Genomic DNA, 17,826 nt, shown 5'->3' on the forward strand with positions numbered 1-17,826 from the left:
TGAGAGGAGAGATAGAGAGGGTTAATTTAGCCACCGCAGGCCACCATTGCGGAGCCAAGAGCGGCTGAGTCGAGGAGGGATATCAAGAGAAGTTGTTCAAGGCTCGACAGCGCTTTTTGAGGGGGACAGGTTCAGATTGAAAAGATAACGAGTGACAACGAGAGAAAAGACGTATATCAGCAACCAATATCAAATGCTTAACCGTAGCAGCTCGCCACAGCTCGATTCCTGGAATTCTCCTTACTCAAAACACTCTCTGCCACCCAATCCGCAATTCTATTGCTCGTCTGAATCACATACACAACATTATCCATTCCATCTCCAGGGCGCCGACGCCTTCTCTAGCACGCTGCAGACACTCCATTGAGCGTATCCTTCGAGATAACATGGATTGCAGCAACATTAGTGGTCGAGCAACTTCGAGTGGTTCGATATCAGTAAGTTTCAGCCTTTTGGCTGAAGAAAGCACGGAGACGCGATTGAGTAGTTTCCCAAAAAAAGAGGAAAGAAGAGAAAAAGACGGACCCGCAGAAGAAGAGCCCATATTTGCCATGCTCGATAAGTTTGAGGAAATTGAGGAAAAACCTTGGTAAGATAGGTGCAGGACAGGAGACGTTTGGGCAGCTTTGACAAAGATTCGCTTGGTTTCACCAGATTCTTGCTGTGCGAGATATGTCAAGCAAACCCAAAAGTGAGCCATACAGACGGGGAGTACAAAAAGCCGGATTACCCACCACCCTCTCAATCAACGCCAACAACGACCGCGATGCGATAACGAACTTGAGCTACGTCCTCCGACAACACGAATTCTTTCATTCAAGCGAGGACGTACAAATCATTCTTTTTCGAGGATGTCTTCGTCGGTGAGCATTGGTTTGAATGTATTTATGACGCTGTTGTAAACAAAACGATTAGTTTTTCGCAACAAGAAAGAGTTTTCACGCACCGAAACTGAACAATATTCCTCTTCCTACTCGTCCATTGCCTCAACTGCAATGTGGCGGGACCAGGGGGAGGCTGTAAGAGAACTCTGACACCTCCGAACCTTCTCCTTCGCTTTCGCGTTCCGAGAACTCTGAGAAATCTGAGGGGTCTACAACAACAATGGTATTATCATTTGAGCCAAACCCCATTTTTTTGAAAGGAAGGACTGACCGGCATCCCCAACCCTGAATTTGTCGGTTCGAATGCAACTGTGAGACGTTTTTTGCCGAGGGAAAGCAGGGTCGGGTTTAGGTTCAGTTTGAGGACCATCGGGGCGAGGTCGATGTTGGAAGTGAGATTCAAGTTGATCTGTCGTCGTTAGATGGATAGTCAATAAAGATGAGTTGAGGGAGCAACGAAAAAACAAAACACACTTACGTATAATTCGTCCTCGTTTAACCTATCCAACTTATCCAACACCTTCTGCACCTCCACTCCAAACGCACCGATCGCTCGTCCAAGCTCCATTGCGTCTCCCCGGATGCGCTCAATCGTGCTTTCCGGACTGACGTTTGCGGAATCGTACCTAAGCAGAAATAAATTGTCAGAGAAAGAACGAAGGAAAGGACAAGTGAAAAAGATAGAGAACGAAAAAAAGAAACCCAAGGCGAAACAAACAACCAACAAGCGCACATACCTTATCGCTCGCGCAGACAACACCTACCTCGAAAGGGTTGCTGTTAACCTGCGCCGGGAGGGTTTTAACGGGTTGGATTGAGAACGGGAGTCGGTGCGAGTGTGGATGCGTAAGGGGAGGCGGCGGAAGCGTCAAGGCAACGGTAGCGGCAAGTATTTCAACCATGATTTTCGGAACCAGAGCTTCCAATCCACCTCCTCCCCCAGCTGCAATAACCCCATTTTCTCTTGACCCACCTGCACTTCCACCCGTTGTGCTCGGCCCGGCGCCACAGACATACAACAGCCCCCTCACACTTGCAACCACATCCTCAATAAGCGTATCCAGATCCGCCATCGCAGATGTATTTTCTTCTCTTCCGCCTCCCATTGAACCTGTGCTCATTTCTTGGTTCGGACTCGTTTCACCCAAGATCCAGCCCACCTAAATTCAACCTGACGTTTACCCGCTCGACAGCCTCCCTCGCGCGATGCACCATGTCTAGCGGGTCTTCTGGCGGAGGTGGGTATAACGCCGATTGGAGCTGAGCAGCGAGGAGGAGGGCTTGTTGGGAGTCGGAGGACACTGAAATCGGAGTTGGTTGACGTTGCAAAAGAGAAGTTAGTTGTTTGTGAGGAGGATCGGGTCCTTGAGAGAAATTATGGGAATTGGTTGAAGAGAGTGGGAGATTATGAGCATTGGAATTGGCTAGTGTACCCGTGAATGTACCTCCAGAAGACGTCGTTAAATGGGAATGTCCAGATCCAGAAGCAATAGCTGTCTCTATAGTTCCTGTGGTCACAATAGTGTTGATAGACCCGAAATTTGCATGGCCTCTCAATATTTGTTTCCCTTTTCCTTTCGCATCATCCACTTCATCGGCAAGGGATACATCCACATCGCTCGAGTTACTGTACACATTATGCCCACCACCGGTCAGGCTATTCACACTATCCGACCTCGCTCTCCTGTGTAGAGGTAACGGGACAGCCGTCGTCGGCGTCTCCGGTAATCCTGAACCGCAGGAGGTCAAAAACTCCTCGGATTTACTATGTACAATTTTATCATTCAGGGGGGCAACATCTACATTGAAGATCATTCTATAAGAGAGCGCCATAATATTGTGGCAATATGGTAGGTATTCTATGTGATTTCAATGATTATAGCTAGTGACAATGCCTACTAGTAGCCTCCGTGATTTAGTGATGATGCGGTCGAGTCCGAGAAAATGAGGTTCACGGGGAGAGGTCGGAATTGTTGCATGGTGGCAATGAAGGTTGAGCATAGAGAGATGATACTCGGCAGTGAAGGGCATCGGAAGAGGATGTGGTGCTGCAGGGTCTCCAGCTGATGACGAGAAGGAAAACGCCAAAATCGGGGCCTAAAGTACGCTAATTCGGATGGGGGCTGGTAGGAGCTATCGGGGTCCTGCAAGACACCTTCGCAGTCTTAAGGCGAAGAACTTCGATGGGCTTGGATTCTTTGATATCCCGCCCATAGTGAAATGTATAGTAGTCACTAAGAGTTAAAAGACTACATTCAGAGGGAAAGGGTTTGACAGAGACAAGACAGAAAGTGTTGTGATTTTGTGAACCTGTCCCTGTAAAATAGGCAGGAAGCCCTGACGCTGAGAGAATGTCTATGGCGGCACTCTCATCTACTCTCCTCTCAATCGTTGTTGGAGTGAAGGCTCCCGGGATGAGTTTCCCCACTTCTGGCCCATGACAGTCTCCAAAATAAATTCTGATATCAAAGTCAAGGTCTTGTCGAATCAACACCCTGTGAGCTGTGACTGGAATGAAGGTACTGGAGAAGGCAGAGAGGGCAGAAAAACCCATAAGGAAAAGAGATAAGCTTTTCATGAATCGGTAACAGGGATTTTACTAGTACAAGATATGGCAGGATTAGTATTACGGTGTGTCCGAAAAACACAAGATTTTTAGCAAACGTACAAAGATTTGTCGGAAGACAATGTCTAGGGGTTTGCGAGACAGTCGAGAAGAAAATTTCACAGGCAGGTGGTGAAGTTAGCGGAACTGAAGGTAAAGAACGACAGATTGTGGAAAACGTACCAAAAATTGTCGAAGAAAAAACCTGTAGGAATTGGCCAGCAATCCTAGTGGTAGGCAGATAGAAGTTTTGTACTAGTACCAGGTTAATCAGTTGATAAAGAGCGGATTTAAAAGTGCATACCTAACCAGCGCAGAGGATGCAGTAACTATGAAAGGTGGGTATGAAAGATAACGGGTTGAACAAAAAGTGACATCTTGAGGCTTTTTATGCGTTTATGAGATTATTATTTGCCTGGCTTGATCTAGATCCGATGGCGATGAATGAGCTTGAAAGAGAGGGCCGGAGGGGTAGAGAGGGATAGTTATTGAAAGTTCATTATCATCTATACCCACTACAGAAAGGGCTCCTGACGATACCTGCTGATAACTGAGGCAATAAAGATTGCTGCTGTCCAGATTCGCGCAAGCTGGATCTGAAACTGTATATGTGTACGAGCGAAACTGCGCGCGCATTCATAACGTCTCTAAAATAATATTGATTCGAACCACCAACACAAATACAACGATCTAAATGATGGAAGGGACCTGGGAAACATAGTGACTCGTGAGTGAGGTCTGCAGTCTGGTCTAATGAGGTTTGCGGAAAAGCCTCAGTAAGTACGTTGGGGTACTACGGAAGCGAAGGGAAAAGATTCGGGGTCGGCAAACGTTGTTGCAAAGGACCTCAAAGGACCCGCGAAAGACCGCCGGATCCGAACAACAACTTGAACAAGGAGACCAAGGGAAGGCTAGGGAAAACCACGATCGTGCGGGCTCACAGAGGCACAGGGTCTAGTTCGCTAACGAAGGAAGATGCTGGGAAGATGTTCCCCACAACTGTATATAAAAGGGACGTGCGGACGCAGCAATGCTGAGCACCGGCACACATTTTCGCGCTAGTTCGGTATGTATTCCTCCATTTCTTCTTGCTCTCCTTGCTGAGTTATATGATAGCTGTTACACTGTAATTGCTGGTCAATTCACTGTACCACAAGAAAAGAACAGTCTCTCTTTTCCTACACTGCTCCTATCTCAATGCTCCTAGCCCGCTTATCAGCCCTAATTTTTTCACTCTGTATGACTTGCGTCGCGGTGGCCGCATCGCCCTTGCTCACCGGCCATAATTCCCAAGCCGTCGAGCGTCGTGGCCCCGAACTAGGTCAGTGGATTTGAGTAAATGAAGTAAGTTGTGCATGTTCTCACTAGCTCAATACAGCTGCAAGACATGGATTCGAGGTACAACTCATCCTTGGCATCATCGGCGAAGGGACCAAAAGTGAACACTGGGTCCTGGTCTTTGGTGAAACCTATATTCACGCCGTAGTCGACCCGTCCGTGGATCCAGGACATCTGTCTGTCCAAGGAGGATTTGAAAGTTGGAACCCTCATGATTTTCATCCTGTTGCTAAAGAGATTCACCTGGGCAACGCCGTTTTCCGGGATGAACACGAGCAGTGGGAAGTTATCAAGAATATGCTATACACGAAGGATCCCTTGAAACTGGTTGTTCCTAGACTTGCCGAAGGTACTACGCAAGTCTTGCAGATGCCCATTCCTGTGAAGGAGAAGGGAGGAAACTGCATGGACTTCCTCAAACGTGCAGTAGAGTATATGGCTGAAGGACACGGTTTGGACGGAAACGCGGAAGCTAAGAGGAAGTTCCTGGAAGCGTTTAATGCCAGGTATCACGATGTAGCAAAGGTTGCCTTCAATGTAGATATCCAACCGTAGGTCGAGAGGAAAAATTATTCAAAAATATACGCTGTAGATTTCTTGCTGATAAGCGCCCACAAGCTCGTTCTGAAACATCACCTTCTCATCCCTTTCAACTCTGAGCACATCCGGATCCCTTATCTTGCAGCCTATGTAACTCATCCTTCGCGAACGGCCGATGGTGTAATCAATCGTGGAACGCGACCATGGAGACAGCGGCTCCGATAACAACAATGACCCAACCACAACGTACCCACCGTCGGGTACATCTGTGCTTCGATATCTGGATCAGCCATGCCGTTGCCATTCTCATTGGCGTCGAACCAAACTGCGACGATAAGTTTATCGGGTTATGTTGGTAGGAATGTGCAGATGATAAAATGTGTTGTATCCCACTGTTCCAGACTGTTCCTCCTGGTAACCTTTTGATTCCAGAAGACTGATACGAGCTCACCCTGCGCGGACGGAATTTAGCGCTCCGGCGCCAAGAACGAGACCCCAGTGCTCCACGTCTGTACCCCGATCGACAATAGCGACCGTAAGGTCGACCACAACTCCATAAATGTATATGTTTAGCTTTTCGGGAGACCTTAGGAGGACAAGTAACTCACTCGTATCATGAGCGCGTCTATAATACTGGGAAGCTCTGATACCTTCCATACCGGCAGGCAAGGGTGATGCACAACTTGTTAGCAAAATTGTCCACATGTACAGTAAAGCGAACAAGCGCGAGATCATGATTTGGGATAAAATTTTTGGAATCGTTCGAAGGATTTCGTGAGCAAGCAATGAAGATCGTGTAGGTTGAGTGAGTGTCTCGTTCGTAAACTGTAAATTTCCGCAATTGGTGAGAGTAAGATCAAGTGTAAGCAGTTTGAAGATGTACCTTGTCAACAAAAATCGACCAGGAATTCCTACCACTGCCACCAGGAATAAGATGAAAAGCTATCGAAGTATATTATGAGAAAGCGAAAAAGGAGCATACATAGGTAGTGGAACGTCGTACCGAACCAGCGCGAGGTGTATCTTAAGATGGTGAGTTAAAGGGGTTTGAGAGAGGTGGCATGAGACGGTATTTATGCCTTCTTCCCAGCGCCTGAAAAAAGTGTGGGAAGTCAGAAGGACGAAGAATCTGGTTGGAATGGAGGCTGTGAGTAGAAGGTAGAGTAGGGTAGAGTGCGATGTGGCCCCCCGACAAATTTCTGCACGGCAAGAATGAATTTGTGGACAAAAAGCTTAAAGAGACTCTGACGACCGGTGTCCAAGATTGGAATCTTTACAGCTCCCCCCGCGTTACAAAGATACCTCTTGGTCAGGCGAGGTTCAATCACCAATCCGACAAAGTTAATGCCGTCAATGATGCGCTCGCTCTGCAGATGCCCGCTCCGTACCTGGCGAAGGGAGGAGGTTGTATGGATTTCATCACTCTCGTGCTGGATCAGTTGAAGAGGAAAGATCAGTGTGGGGAGGATGTGGTGCAAAGATATCATGAAAAGTATGTTGCAAATTATCACGAAGTATCCAAGTTAGTTTGGGATGTAGATCTCCAACCTTAGAATGAAGGATGTCATTCAAGTTGAAGAAAAACTATCCATCCATTCATATATATATATATATACTTCCTTGGCTCGTCCATTATGTTATCTTCCAGGTCATAAGGTTGGAGAATATTTCGATCGAGATAAATGTGGGTCAGCTAAGATATAGTATCAGAGTTTTGAAAGTGCAGTGAATCTAATGGGTTACTGAAATTTCGACAACTGCGACGACAACCGTGACCCAATGTCATTTGTTGTTAATGTGGGCTGGCAAGTTGGCCGCAGAGTTCCCGAAATCAGAGAGGCAACGGAGCCTCGAGTTGGGGTGCAAACATAGACCTGCTGTCACTTTGAATTTACATTCTCTGCAGCTCATTTAAAATCGAGAATGTTGTCAGAATATTCCATTCATCATTACATGGTTTATCAACCATGGACAGAAAAAATCTGCGAGCAAGATACACTTACTATGTAGTGCATACAAAGAAACAATTAGCCTTCTGGGAGTCTGAGACCCGGTATAAGCTCCACAGTGACGATTATACAGCCATACGGCGCACAAATGATCAGTCCAAAGAAGTAGGAAAGAAATAAGTTGTGACTCGCTTTTTTCTGCTAGACGTTATTGCTATTGAAATAAACCTCCTCAATGGACGAGCGCACTATTCCATGTTTTGGTGAGGCAAAAGGCCTAGGAAAAGTTGGAAATACGTTTTGGAACACTCTCACAGTATTCAGTAGCCATAGAAATACACTGTGATACAGTTGAAAATGAACGAAGATTTCGTGTTCGGAATTCCGGAATAAAGGCATGCGGCGCTGAGAGTGGAATCTCCGCAAAGATATCAATCAATAAACGTGGTCGACGATGCAAGCGAAAGACAAGACAAGAAGACTGAGAAATGCATATGTAGCATGTACGGGTCGCATGTATGTAGTACATTGTGAAGCGTGCGGATCTGCCCGCTTGCAGGTCTGACGACGTATGAAGATGCCCAGATCCACAGAAACGAGAGCAATCCAGTGAAACTCGAGAAGACGGCGTTGAGACGAGAGAAAAGGTTAGGTAGATTACATATTGTTATATGTGAGAAGCGTTGGGGGTAGAAGGGTGATTAGGTACCTGATTTCGTCGTAAGATATGGAATTTTTGAGGATAAAGGTGGCGAATAGAGAACAGCAACAACACAACAGTCGACTTCAAATATCATCGATCGAGCCAGCCTAGAGCAGGTTCACTCGGCGGTGTTCATTGCTTGCTGATCCTCCCCAGTTGTTGTCGTGTCCAGGCTGGGCGCGGCCTCTTCGGGCGTCGCTTCGGATGTTTCCTTGTTTATTGGGCTCGTAGGATTGGTAGGAGAAGTCGAAAGAGATTGCATACTGCCGTTAGTCGGCGGCGAGGAGGCATGCGGAATGCTGTACTCATAATGATTAGCGATAACAGCAAAGCACAGCTATAACAGACACACTTTTCTGGATTCGGAATCGTTGTCCCAACCGATTCCTGCGATGTCACGCCAGCCTTGGAAAGAGCATAGTCTCCAGAGTCGAAGTACTTTCGGTCCTAGAAAACCGAATTGATCCTGCCCAGCCCGTAAATAGTTTATCGAGGAGGCAGACCTTTTGCATCTTCATGAGCGTATTCTTATGGGTAGGAAGCTTCCCATATTTTGCGAAAAGCAACTGCTCTTGCTCGCTCAGTTTCTATGCAGGGAATCAGTAGGCAGGAAGGAATACAAAAAAGGTAGGACGATTTACACTGATGTCGACCTTGTTTCGCTTAGCAGGGAGCATCTTGGAAGAGAAAGAATCCGCAGTGGCGGAAAGAAACGAGAATTCGGCGAGAATATGAAGGTTAGATTTATTCGTTGGTGAAAGTCTTTGGTAAAGTGTGAGTCGTAGTCGGAGTCTGAACTGATCCGCCTTATATTTTTGGTAACTTTAGATCCGGTGTACCGTATCTTGGCCGACAACGGCTCTCAATTCTGACCATATATTGCATACTAAGGCCCCAGTAACAAATATGAAGTAAATAATTTTCTTTTCATGTTTCTGCTCACTCTAACCTTCGCTCACCGAGCCGCTTGACAGCTTTTCTCGACAAAGTTGTCCAACTTGTCGCTCCGAAGTGTTCACTTTTCCTCTAGAGCTCGACCCGGCATACGAAAAGCTTTATGAAGATTTGGTCCAAGGAAGCAGATCTAATACCATCCCGGAGACATTTGCTGAACAGCTGATACTCGAACATAGAGTTGAACAAATGAGCTCTGAAATTCGAAAATACGACGACGCGATTGCTCGGTTACAAAAGCAGCGCGCCCAGCTAGCAAAAGCCATGACATGCCAGAAATCTCTCCTTTCTCCCATCCGAAAACTGCCTTCAGATGTTTTGATACATATTTTCCACTTGGTATCCGAAGATTCTATCCTTTTCACCGAATCCCCAAACGAGAAAGCCTCGCGTACCTTCATTGGTGCAATTTTCTCATTGACATGGGTTTGTTCTGTCTGGCGAAATCTTGCACTGTCACAACCTACCTTTTGGTCCTCCTTCAAGCTTCGACTGCAAAGCGTCGGCGAGAACTCTCGAAGCGTGATTTTCAGGGAACTCGTTTTGTCGCGCATAGGTCCAACAACACCTATACAGATCGTTATTGACTTGAATGACTCCCCTCGTCGGGTCCCAGCGACATGGAATATTTTGTCACAGTTTGCCGGTAGATTGAAGCACTTGAAGGTCATGGTTCTATACCCAGAACATTTCGACAGCCTGTTGGAGATGATCACAGATGGTTTTAATGCAGGTCCCTGCTTTCACTGTCTCGAGCATCTGGAATTTTGGTTCCTGTATAGTTCTAATCGCAAAACGCGATCGAACGAGACATTTCAGTCATTCAAACATCCATCTCTCAGGAACTGTCCGCGGCTGTACCACCTGAAGGTCCCATTTCTTAACCTAGCCGATTCCCTAGACTTGAGCAATTTGACCTGTTTGCGGATCACATTCGATTTCGGGGGCTCTTTGTCCACCTTGCTCCAGAAATGCGCCACACTGGAAACTCTACAACTGGGATGGTTCAATGCACCGGACAACTTATCGTCACGCTTTCCACCTCTTTGTCACACCTACCTTTCGACCTTGGAGATTAATAATATCGGCAGACAACGGGATAACTCCTCTGCGTTCGAGATGGTTTCCATACCGAACCTCGCCGTATTAGCAGTCAAGTGTCCCATTTCTTGTGGACCTGGAAACCCTTTTAACGAGCTGAGAACCATGTTGGTCCAATCGAGATGTACTCTACGTGAGGTCTTGTTCGAGGGAATCCCTTCCTATGTAGCAAATGTGTTCCTTAATATTGTACGCATCAGTGAGGATGCAAATATCACTGAGAACAGTGGAAGGATTGAATGACGTTACAATCATAAATGTACTACATACAGTAGTGCATACGGAAATGCTTCTTCCCAGGTTCTTCCTTGTAAATACTTATGTCTAATCAATCAAGCTTACCAGAGCTTATCGTACTGACCAGGATTATCTGAGGATTGATACTTAGTTTGTTTTATCATGTGATGGTAGACTCACTTTCCCCGTCGCCAACACAATTTGAATCAGCGACGCGACTATTGCCAATACCTTCATGGGCTCCTCGAAGCATAAACACCATGACAAGGAAAAGTCGATGAAAAAGCGACATCACCATAATGAAGAACAATCGGAAAAGCACCATAAACGGAAGCGTACAGAGGTTCGAGTTGACGATGAAGACATGTGGGTAGAGAAAAACATTGACACCGACGCCAAGGTTTCTTCGGATGCTGTTATGGCACCACCCGATGTTCCTTCGACTTCCAGCTTAAAACGGGAAGAATGGATGTTGGGACCCTCTTCGTCTTCCGCTGCAGAATCTTCCGATTTCTTCTCGAGCCTCGGCATTGAGACACACCGCAAAGCAAAGGACAAACAAAAGGAGAAAGCCCAGGAGGTGGATAGAGCCATGGAAATCGAAAAGTCGTTGGAAATACAGGATGAACAAAGTATAGACCCTTCAACAGCCTCAGACTCCGCTCCGAAACGCCCGTTCACCCCAGGGGGTCCCGGCTCACAATGGCGAATGACTCGCTTGAAACGAGTTTACGAAACTGCTGAGGAAGAAGGCCGAGATGTACTCGAAGTTGCACTGGAACGGTTCGATTCAGCGGAGGCCTGGGAATTAGCGCAGGAGGAACGCCGGATTCTGGATGAAAGAGACGGACGGAGAGGACGCCCACAGGACAGATTCGAAATCGGCGATAGAGGAGGGGGAGGCGAAAAAGGTTTCATGTTTTCCGGCTCATCGACTCGAAGTTCATCCTTCCGCCGGCCTGGCGGGAGCGGTCCATCCACACCTTCCGCAGGTGGACCACCGGTGAATCGTCGGCTCGATTCGCTACGTCTACCTTCTCAAGCCAGTTCACCGTTACAACAAAGTCATACACCTATACCTTCCGTTTTAACACCTCCGCCTTCACAATCATCAAGTAGGAGGGCCCTCTCACCTTCCTCACTCAACAAATTACAAGCCAAGGTCCTCCGTGCTAAACTGGTTGGTGCACCAAACGCGGAAAAATTGGAGCGTGAATATGAGGACGCTCAGAGGGTAGCGAATGGGTTTGGTGATGCCAGTCCTCGTACTTCTGGCAAGCAGAACGTCAAGGTGGAGGTGCTGCCAACTTTGGACGGCAGAGGCCGTCTGTATGACATTGGTTCCGGTTCGAATGGCAAGGATGAGGAGGGGGACCCTGCTAGAGCAGGCAATCGGAGAAAGAAGGAAAAAGTCTGTGATAATTGCCTTATTTTCTTCCTCGTTCTTAATGCTAATTTCAGTTGATTAATAATAGTATTTCGACACGCACGACCCGCGTACAGGGGAAATTGTCCGATACAACGCTGATGACGATAGTACCACTCTCACGGAGATGCTCCGACAGGAGAGGTTTGGTGGTGGGATGGCTGATCAAAAGGATCAGGATATGGTGTTAGCGAGAGCGATTGTTGGAGATGGAAAGTTCGAGGTGAATAAAGTTCCTTTCCACTATTCATTGACTTTTACTCATATCCATGGCTTTTAGAACGACCTCGACTACATCGACGATAACGCTGCGAAATTGGGCCGGCAAAAAATGCGTTCGGATGCTATGAAGAGGCAGTTTGCTATTCATGGTACGTGTCAAAGCTGTTCGCTGCTCCTCCTGTATCTTTCTCTTTGCACTACAAGTCCATCATCTCTGCGTAAACATCATCTGACCTATTCGTTATCACCAAATGCATGATTTCTGATGCATGTCCATCTACTGACGCGTTTCCTTTCAGACTACAAACGCACTCAAAAAGCACTCGCCGACTGCGATTTCTGCTTCTCTGGATCGGGCTCGGGTAAATCTTTCTCTATCTCCTTCTATCCTCTTCCCGGTCCTATCTCTTTCTCGCTACCTTCCACTAAAAAGGCCTTGATGTCCTCGTTTTTGCTTCGTCTCTTTTCATTCAACTACCTCATCTCACTACCATCCATCCTAACTTTATCTCCCCTTCCCACAGGCCCCGACGCAGACGAGGTCCCTCCCCGGGCACCTATGATCGCGCTCGGAACTCGCGTGTATCTCTCTTGTACGATCCATGAAGAGCTTGTACCCGGGCACTGTCTTATTGTCCCAATCCAGCATTGCTTGACTATGCTGGAAGGAGATGATGACGTTTGGGATGAAGTCAAAGTAGGTTTCTCGTCTCTTCACAAACTTTCCCCTGTTTTCTCAAGCGCATTTTTTTTGATGTTTACTGTTAGAACTTTATGAAGACCCTTATGCGGATGTTCTCCGAGCAAGAACCTCAGAAGGGCGTGTTGTTTTACGAAACTGTCACTCCTAGGTCGATGAAAGGACAAAGACACTCGTATATTGAGTGTGTACCGGTGGAATGGGAAGTATGGGAGGTACTAGGTGGTTATTTCAAGGTAATCTTGTTTCAACAGAGGGTGGTCATGATGATGAATAATGCTCGCTGACCTTACTACCTGTCTGTCTCTCCCAGGAATCGATACTTTCATCTGGTTCTGAATGGTCCACCCACCGCAAACTAATCGATTTTGCCGCCCGGCCGGGCGGTTTCAGGCGATCAATGGTCCCGAATCTGCCTTACTTTATGGTTCAGTTTGACTACAAGGGCGAGAAGGGCTATGGACATGTCATTGAAAGTGATGGTGGAGGTGCGGGGAGGAACGGGGGAAAGAGTAAAGTCGGGCATGGGTTGGGAGATGACGAGGAGATGGACGATGTGCTTGGGATGGAAGGAACAGGGGAGAAGGGTGGTGGAGAGTTTCCGAGGTGGGTCTTTGGTTTCTAATTCCAAATATGATTCGTAGTCGTTAATTATTCTCATGTGAATTTCTTGTTGCAGGTATTTCGCCGCAGAAATCATCGGCAATGTACTTGGCCTTGAACCTAGGAAGTGGAGGAGGCCAAGGAAGGTACTGGGTGGAGTGCGGGATAAGGAGAGGGTAAAGGAATTCAGGGCTATGTACGATAGATACGATTGGACGGGAATGATTGGGAAAGAGTAAATAAGTAGCTGTGATTTGAGTATAAATTGCCTTCTGTGGAGATACTATCACACCTTGCTTGGGATGTTCTTTTACAGTCCTACTGCATTTTTTACAACTCAAATTGAATGATGTACACCAAATAGTTATACACTAATGTAAGTATTGACTTTTGGCTAAGGCATTCAGCAAAATAAATCTAAAGGAATGATGCAAAAAATAATGAATCTTTGATATGGCTACCAGCCAACAGGGACCAATCTGGACCAATCAATAAACTCAGGCTGATCTCATTCGAACGGGGATATCACATAAAACAACAATGGTAGAGAGGAAGATCTCCGAACAGGAGAGCGCAGCATGCAGTAGAAAGTGTGAGAAGATTTCCGGCGCGCGTAGAAAGGACCGTTGCAAGCAAGAGGGCGGTTAATGCCCTATATCTTCAGAAGTCCAATTAATGTAAAGTCGTGACTGTCAAAATTTGTTGTATTTATTTTGCGAATTGGCATGCATCTGCAAAACCTGGATATTCGGCTAAGGTCTGAGAGCAGATCCCAGTGCTGAAAGCACTGAAAGCAGTATGCTCTGAGTGCTTTCACTGCTGGGAAGTGCTCCCAACTGCTTTCGGACCCTTAGCCGAAAATACAGGTTTTGCAGATGTGGCAGGAATAACGATCCAGGGGCAGATCCGGGGGTTGTTGTTTTGACCAGGTTCTCTTCGCGATCGTTGCACGACACGTGATGTGACATCTGCGCGTCTTCACAAACTATCACCATGTCCTCCGATACCCTGATTCTCCCAACGCCGGAAATCTTTTCCGCCTTCCCGTACACACCGCCATATAATATCCAGGCCCAACTCATGCGACACTTATACGAGGCAATAGAAAACAGAAAAGTCACTGTTATCGAATCTCCTACAGGAACTGGGAAAACGTCCAGTCTTCTTTGTGCAGGCCTCACCTGGTTACATGATGAAAAAAATCGCGCAAGGAAGGGAAAACTGAACAACGCGGCTACTGGTGATGATTGGGTTTCCACACAAACCCGTGACCGACTCCGCCGCCAGCTTGAGGCGGAGGAGTTGGAGTGTGAGCAAAGGTTGGCGGATGCTAGGCAGAAAGAGGCCCAACTGAAAAGTAGAGCACGGGTGTGGAAGAAACCGAAACCTGATGATAAGCCTCAGCAACCGTTCATTGACGCAGATGCCTCGTTTCTCCCTGAAGACGACGGCACACCAGGAGACGATGATATGAACCTATCGCCTGCGGTGAAAGCGTTAATGGCCCGGTGCGCTTGATTACCTCTATTCTCAACTGTGATCTCATCTTTCACATGATTCATACAGTATGAAATCCCATACTGACAGCGAGGAACTGGAAATGACGTGCACCAAAATCTACTACGCCTCTCGCACCCATTCACAACTTACACAAGTATTGCCTGAGCTGAGAAAGCTGAAAATACCTAGATGCAGTATGGCTAATATTGATGCAGTGCCTAATTTGGACCAGGATGTGCCCTACTCTCTCGGTAAACGCAAAGAGCAAGACAATTTATCGTCAATTTGCTCGGATGATCACAAATACTATCAATCGCGCGCTCTCTCTCTTGGGTCGCGAAAACACCTCTGTATCAATGCTGAGCTGCGTGGCCGAGTAAGAGACATCGATGAAGGATGCAGGGAGCTCCTGGCTGGTGGGTCTGTATCCAGTCTCAATTACGACCTATACTCATATTGTCTTTTCTTAAGAAAACCGCTGTCCTTATCTCCCTCCGGTCGGTGAGGTAGTGAGAATGAATGAGTTTAGGGATCAAATTTTGGTGAGTGAGTCGCGAATTTGGAATCTAGTTATATCCCTCATATTGGCATGTCAATAGGCTACCCCCAAAGACATCGAAGATCTTGCTCTCTCAGGTCGAGTATCTGGTATCTGTCCGTATTTCGCATCTAGAAAGGCTATTCCGCAAGCAGAGGTCAGAATAACTTCGTAAAACCCGTGCAAACTTGATTAAAATTTGCGGTCTTAGCTCATTACTCTCCCTTACAATCTTCTACTTCAAAAATCTGCACGGGAGGCTCTGGGAATCGACTTGAAGGATCAGATTGTCGTTGTAGACGAAGGTCATAGTAAGTTGCTCATGTTTTAGGTGTTTTTGGACTCTCTTCCCTTCATCTTTCAATCACTCTTACTCATATATTTGTCTGCCGTTTGATGTCGCGCTTGATCAATTAGACCTAATACCCACCCTCCTCTCTCTCTCTACGGTTCATCTATCCCTTCCGCTCCTACAGACCGCGCTATACCAGGTCACTACTTATGTCACCAGGTTCCGAAACAAACTCAACCCAGCAAACCTCGTTCAATTAAAACGCTTGCTGGCGTTCTTGAACGCACTCGCTAGATATTCAGGGGAATGGAGGGACATGAGAGTTGAGCCACGAGCGAACGATACTCAATCCGCTCAATCAGAAGTTTCGCCGACGACGAAAACGGAGCAGAAATCACAACAACTCGAGGTTCAAGAGGTCTTAACTCCCGCTGAGCTTATCGAGCGCATGGGAAGGAAGGTCTTGGGGCTGAACATGTTGGAGATTGTCAATTATCTTAAGAAGAGCAAGGTATGTTGTCGCGTCCATTTGACTTCAATGTTCCTTATCCTCTGTAGATAGCTAGGAAAATATCCGGATACGCTGAGAAGTTGATCGAGCAAGCAGAAAAAGATAAGGAGCTTGAAGTTGCTTCTGCGGGTGAGCGTCTTCTCTTATTCTTCCGAATTATGTTGACAATGGATGTGTCTTCATCTAGACCCAAAGAAAAAGGTCTCGGGAAGCAGAAAAGGTGTCGTTCCGCCTTTGCATGTCATCGAAGACTTAATGACTGCTCTTGCTGGGGCTACGGATGGTGTGTATCATACACCTATAATCCAGACACTCAATAGTAATACGTATATTATTTGTTCTTGGCAGATGGACGCATATCCCTGACCCTCATCAGTACCTCCGGTCCTTCCATAGCTTCGAATTCGAGGCTAAAGCAACCATCTACCGTGGAAATTAAGTACCACCTCCTCAACCCTGCCCCACATTTCCGTGATGTTGTGGACGAGGCAAGGGCTGTGATTATCGCGGGAGGTACGATGAGTCCGGTTCGTTGGCGGTCATTCCTTAAAATTTAGGATTCACTCATTGTGTTTCCTATATGAAGATCTCCGATGTGCAAAATCAACTCTTCTCTCATCTTCCTCCGGAACGCATAACAAGCTTCTCCTGCGGACACATAATTCCCCCAGAAAATGTGTTGACGGTCGCAGTGACTAAAGGTCGGTTTTTGTTCGAGGTCATCCGGACTCTACCATGACATTCCACTCCAGGCCCTTCAGGACGTGAACTCGATTTCCGGGCGGGAAAGCAAGGAGATTCATCAACTCTTTCCGACCTCGGCCAAATCATCCTCAACTTCACAAGAATCATACCAGGAGGAATGATTGTGTTTTTTCCGTCATACAAATTCCTGGAAAATGCGAAATCCGCGTGGGCTTTGGCAACGGGCGGAGGGTATCTGGAGAAATTCGGTGCGAAAAAGAAAGTGGGTAGGATGCAATGCTTCGATGTGATGAGGTGTTCATTTGCTGTTAGGTTTTCTTTGAACCAGAAGATCAAGCGGGAGTAGAGAGTGTTCTACAGCAATACGCTACAGCGGTAGCTGGTTCATTGGTGAGCTTGCTTCTTGAACGTGTGTTCTGCCGTTTATCGAAACTCTACAAAAACTCCCAGACAACGTCTCAAACAGGCGCCCTCCTCCTCGCCGTTATAGGCGCAAAGCTTTCCGAAGGCTTGAATTTTGCGGATGATCTCGCCAGGGCCGTTGTCATTGTTGGTCTTCCTTTTGCGAACCTAGCGTCAGCAGAACTGAGAGAGCGGATGAGGTATGTCAAGAGGGAGGAGGAGAAACTTCTAAGAGAGGGAAGAAAAGAAACCGTGGAGGGTGTACGACCTATTGTTCTGAGAGGCAAAGATGCTGCCGCGGAGCTGTACGAGAACATGTGTATGAACGCTGTCAATCAGAGTATAGGTGGGTTGTAGTCCCGCATCAGACCTCATGTATGTTTCATTCCCCGAATGGGTTGTTCTCACTGTCTTCATTCAGGTCGCGCAATTCGTCACCGAGGTGACTGGGCAGCACTTCTCCTTCTTGATCAGAGATATTCTAATCTCTCCATCCGGGGGAAACTGCCCAAATGGCTTGGAGGAGACAATCTAGTTATTCCAGGACAATTTGGAGGTGTTATGAAGCAGATGGGCGCTTTTTTTCGCGCCAAATGCAGAACAGGATAAATGTATA

General features: G+C 46.9%; 8 protein-coding genes across 8 annotated transcripts; 4 read left to right on the forward strand and 4 right to left on the reverse strand.

Moving 5' to 3' along the window:
- Nucleotides 1-835: 835 nt before the first annotated feature.
- C8R40DRAFT_1073353 (uncharacterized protein) lies at nt 836-2,863 on the reverse strand (the record flags this gene model as incomplete). Its single annotated transcript, XM_046226553.1, has 10 exons — nt 836-893; nt 947-990; nt 1,046-1,093; nt 1,156-1,293; nt 1,363-1,510; nt 1,622-1,644; nt 1,670-1,995; nt 2,045-2,185; nt 2,330-2,649; nt 2,784-2,863. 10 exons carry the CDS (start codon nt 2,861-2,863, stop codon nt 836-838), a joined length of 1,326 nt encoding a protein of 441 aa, XP_046081376.1.
- On the reverse strand, nt 2,855-3,660 carry C8R40DRAFT_649849 (uncharacterized protein). Its single transcript, XM_046235770.1, has 2 exons — nt 3,553-3,660; nt 2,855-3,483 (listed from the first exon to the last, which is right to left on the reverse strand). Exon 2 carries the CDS (start codon nt 3,460-3,462, stop codon nt 2,992-2,994), a length of 471 nt encoding a protein of 156 aa, XP_046081377.1. The 5' UTR covers nt 3,463-3,483; nt 3,553-3,660; the 3' UTR covers nt 2,855-2,991.
- A 1,026-nt stretch (nt 3,661-4,686) lies between these two features.
- C8R40DRAFT_1073354 (uncharacterized protein) lies at nt 4,687-5,382 on the forward strand (the record flags this gene model as incomplete). The annotated part of the gene is made up of 2 exons (XM_046226554.1): nt 4,687-4,810; nt 4,868-5,382. The coding sequence occupies 2 exons, from the start codon at nt 4,687-4,689 to the stop codon at nt 5,380-5,382; spliced, it is 639 nt and encodes a 212-aa protein (XP_046081378.1).
- A 121-nt stretch (nt 5,383-5,503) lies between these two features.
- C8R40DRAFT_650127 (uncharacterized protein) lies at nt 5,504-7,105 on the reverse strand. Its single transcript, XM_046235771.1, has 6 exons — nt 6,617-7,105; nt 6,371-6,566; nt 6,283-6,309; nt 5,976-6,049; nt 5,819-5,918; nt 5,504-5,759 (listed from the first exon to the last, which is right to left on the reverse strand). Exons 1-6 carry the CDS (start codon nt 6,852-6,854, stop codon nt 5,552-5,554), a joined length of 843 nt encoding a protein of 280 aa, XP_046081379.1. The 5' UTR covers nt 6,855-7,105; the 3' UTR covers nt 5,504-5,551.
- A 1,032-nt stretch (nt 7,106-8,137) lies between these two features.
- Nucleotides 8,138-8,696, reverse strand: C8R40DRAFT_1057309 (camp-regulated phosphoprotein/endosulfine conserved region-domain-containing protein; the record flags this gene model as incomplete). Its single annotated transcript, XM_046225141.1, has 4 exons — nt 8,138-8,318; nt 8,372-8,466; nt 8,523-8,606; nt 8,661-8,696. 4 exons carry the CDS (start codon nt 8,694-8,696, stop codon nt 8,138-8,140), a joined length of 396 nt encoding a protein of 131 aa, XP_046081380.1.
- Nucleotides 8,697-8,850: 154 nt separating this feature from the next.
- C8R40DRAFT_1126793 (uncharacterized protein) lies at nt 8,851-10,425 on the forward strand. Its single transcript, XM_046229041.1, has 2 exons — nt 8,851-8,930; nt 8,994-10,425. The coding sequence occupies exons 1-2, from the start codon at nt 8,926-8,928 to the stop codon at nt 10,315-10,317; spliced, it is 1,329 nt and encodes a 442-aa protein (XP_046081381.1). The 5' UTR covers nt 8,851-8,925; the 3' UTR covers nt 10,318-10,425.
- A 36-nt stretch (nt 10,426-10,461) lies between these two features.
- Nucleotides 10,462-13,614, forward strand: C8R40DRAFT_1240503 (CwfJ C-terminus 1-domain-containing protein-like protein). Its single transcript, XM_046233523.1, has 7 exons — nt 10,462-11,722; nt 11,787-11,960; nt 12,018-12,108; nt 12,259-12,656; nt 12,728-12,895; nt 12,973-13,265; nt 13,339-13,614. Exons 1-7 carry the CDS (start codon nt 10,547-10,549, stop codon nt 13,499-13,501), a joined length of 2,463 nt encoding a protein of 820 aa, XP_046081382.1. The 5' UTR covers nt 10,462-10,546; the 3' UTR covers nt 13,502-13,614.
- Nucleotides 13,615-14,255: 641 nt separating this feature from the next.
- Nucleotides 14,256-17,819, forward strand: C8R40DRAFT_1073358 (helicase C-terminal domain-containing protein; the record flags this gene model as incomplete). The annotated part of the gene is made up of 14 exons (XM_046226555.1): nt 14,256-14,770; nt 14,829-15,178; nt 15,234-15,304; nt 15,362-15,457; nt 15,512-15,611; nt 15,718-16,103; nt 16,151-16,232; nt 16,291-16,386; nt 16,452-16,630; nt 16,690-16,804; nt 16,856-17,070; nt 17,121-17,198; nt 17,259-17,556; nt 17,632-17,819. 14 exons carry the CDS (start codon nt 14,256-14,258, stop codon nt 17,817-17,819), a joined length of 2,769 nt encoding a protein of 922 aa, XP_046081383.1.
- Between the last annotated feature and the right edge of the window lie 7 nt (nt 17,820-17,826).

Source organism: Lentinula edodes (genome assembly GCF_021015755.1).
Source record: "Lentinula edodes strain Le(Bin) 0899 ss11 chromosome Unknown C8R40scaffold_46, whole genome shotgun sequence".
Lineage (NCBI taxonomy): Eukaryota > Fungi > Basidiomycota > Agaricomycetes > Agaricales > Omphalotaceae > Lentinula > Lentinula edodes.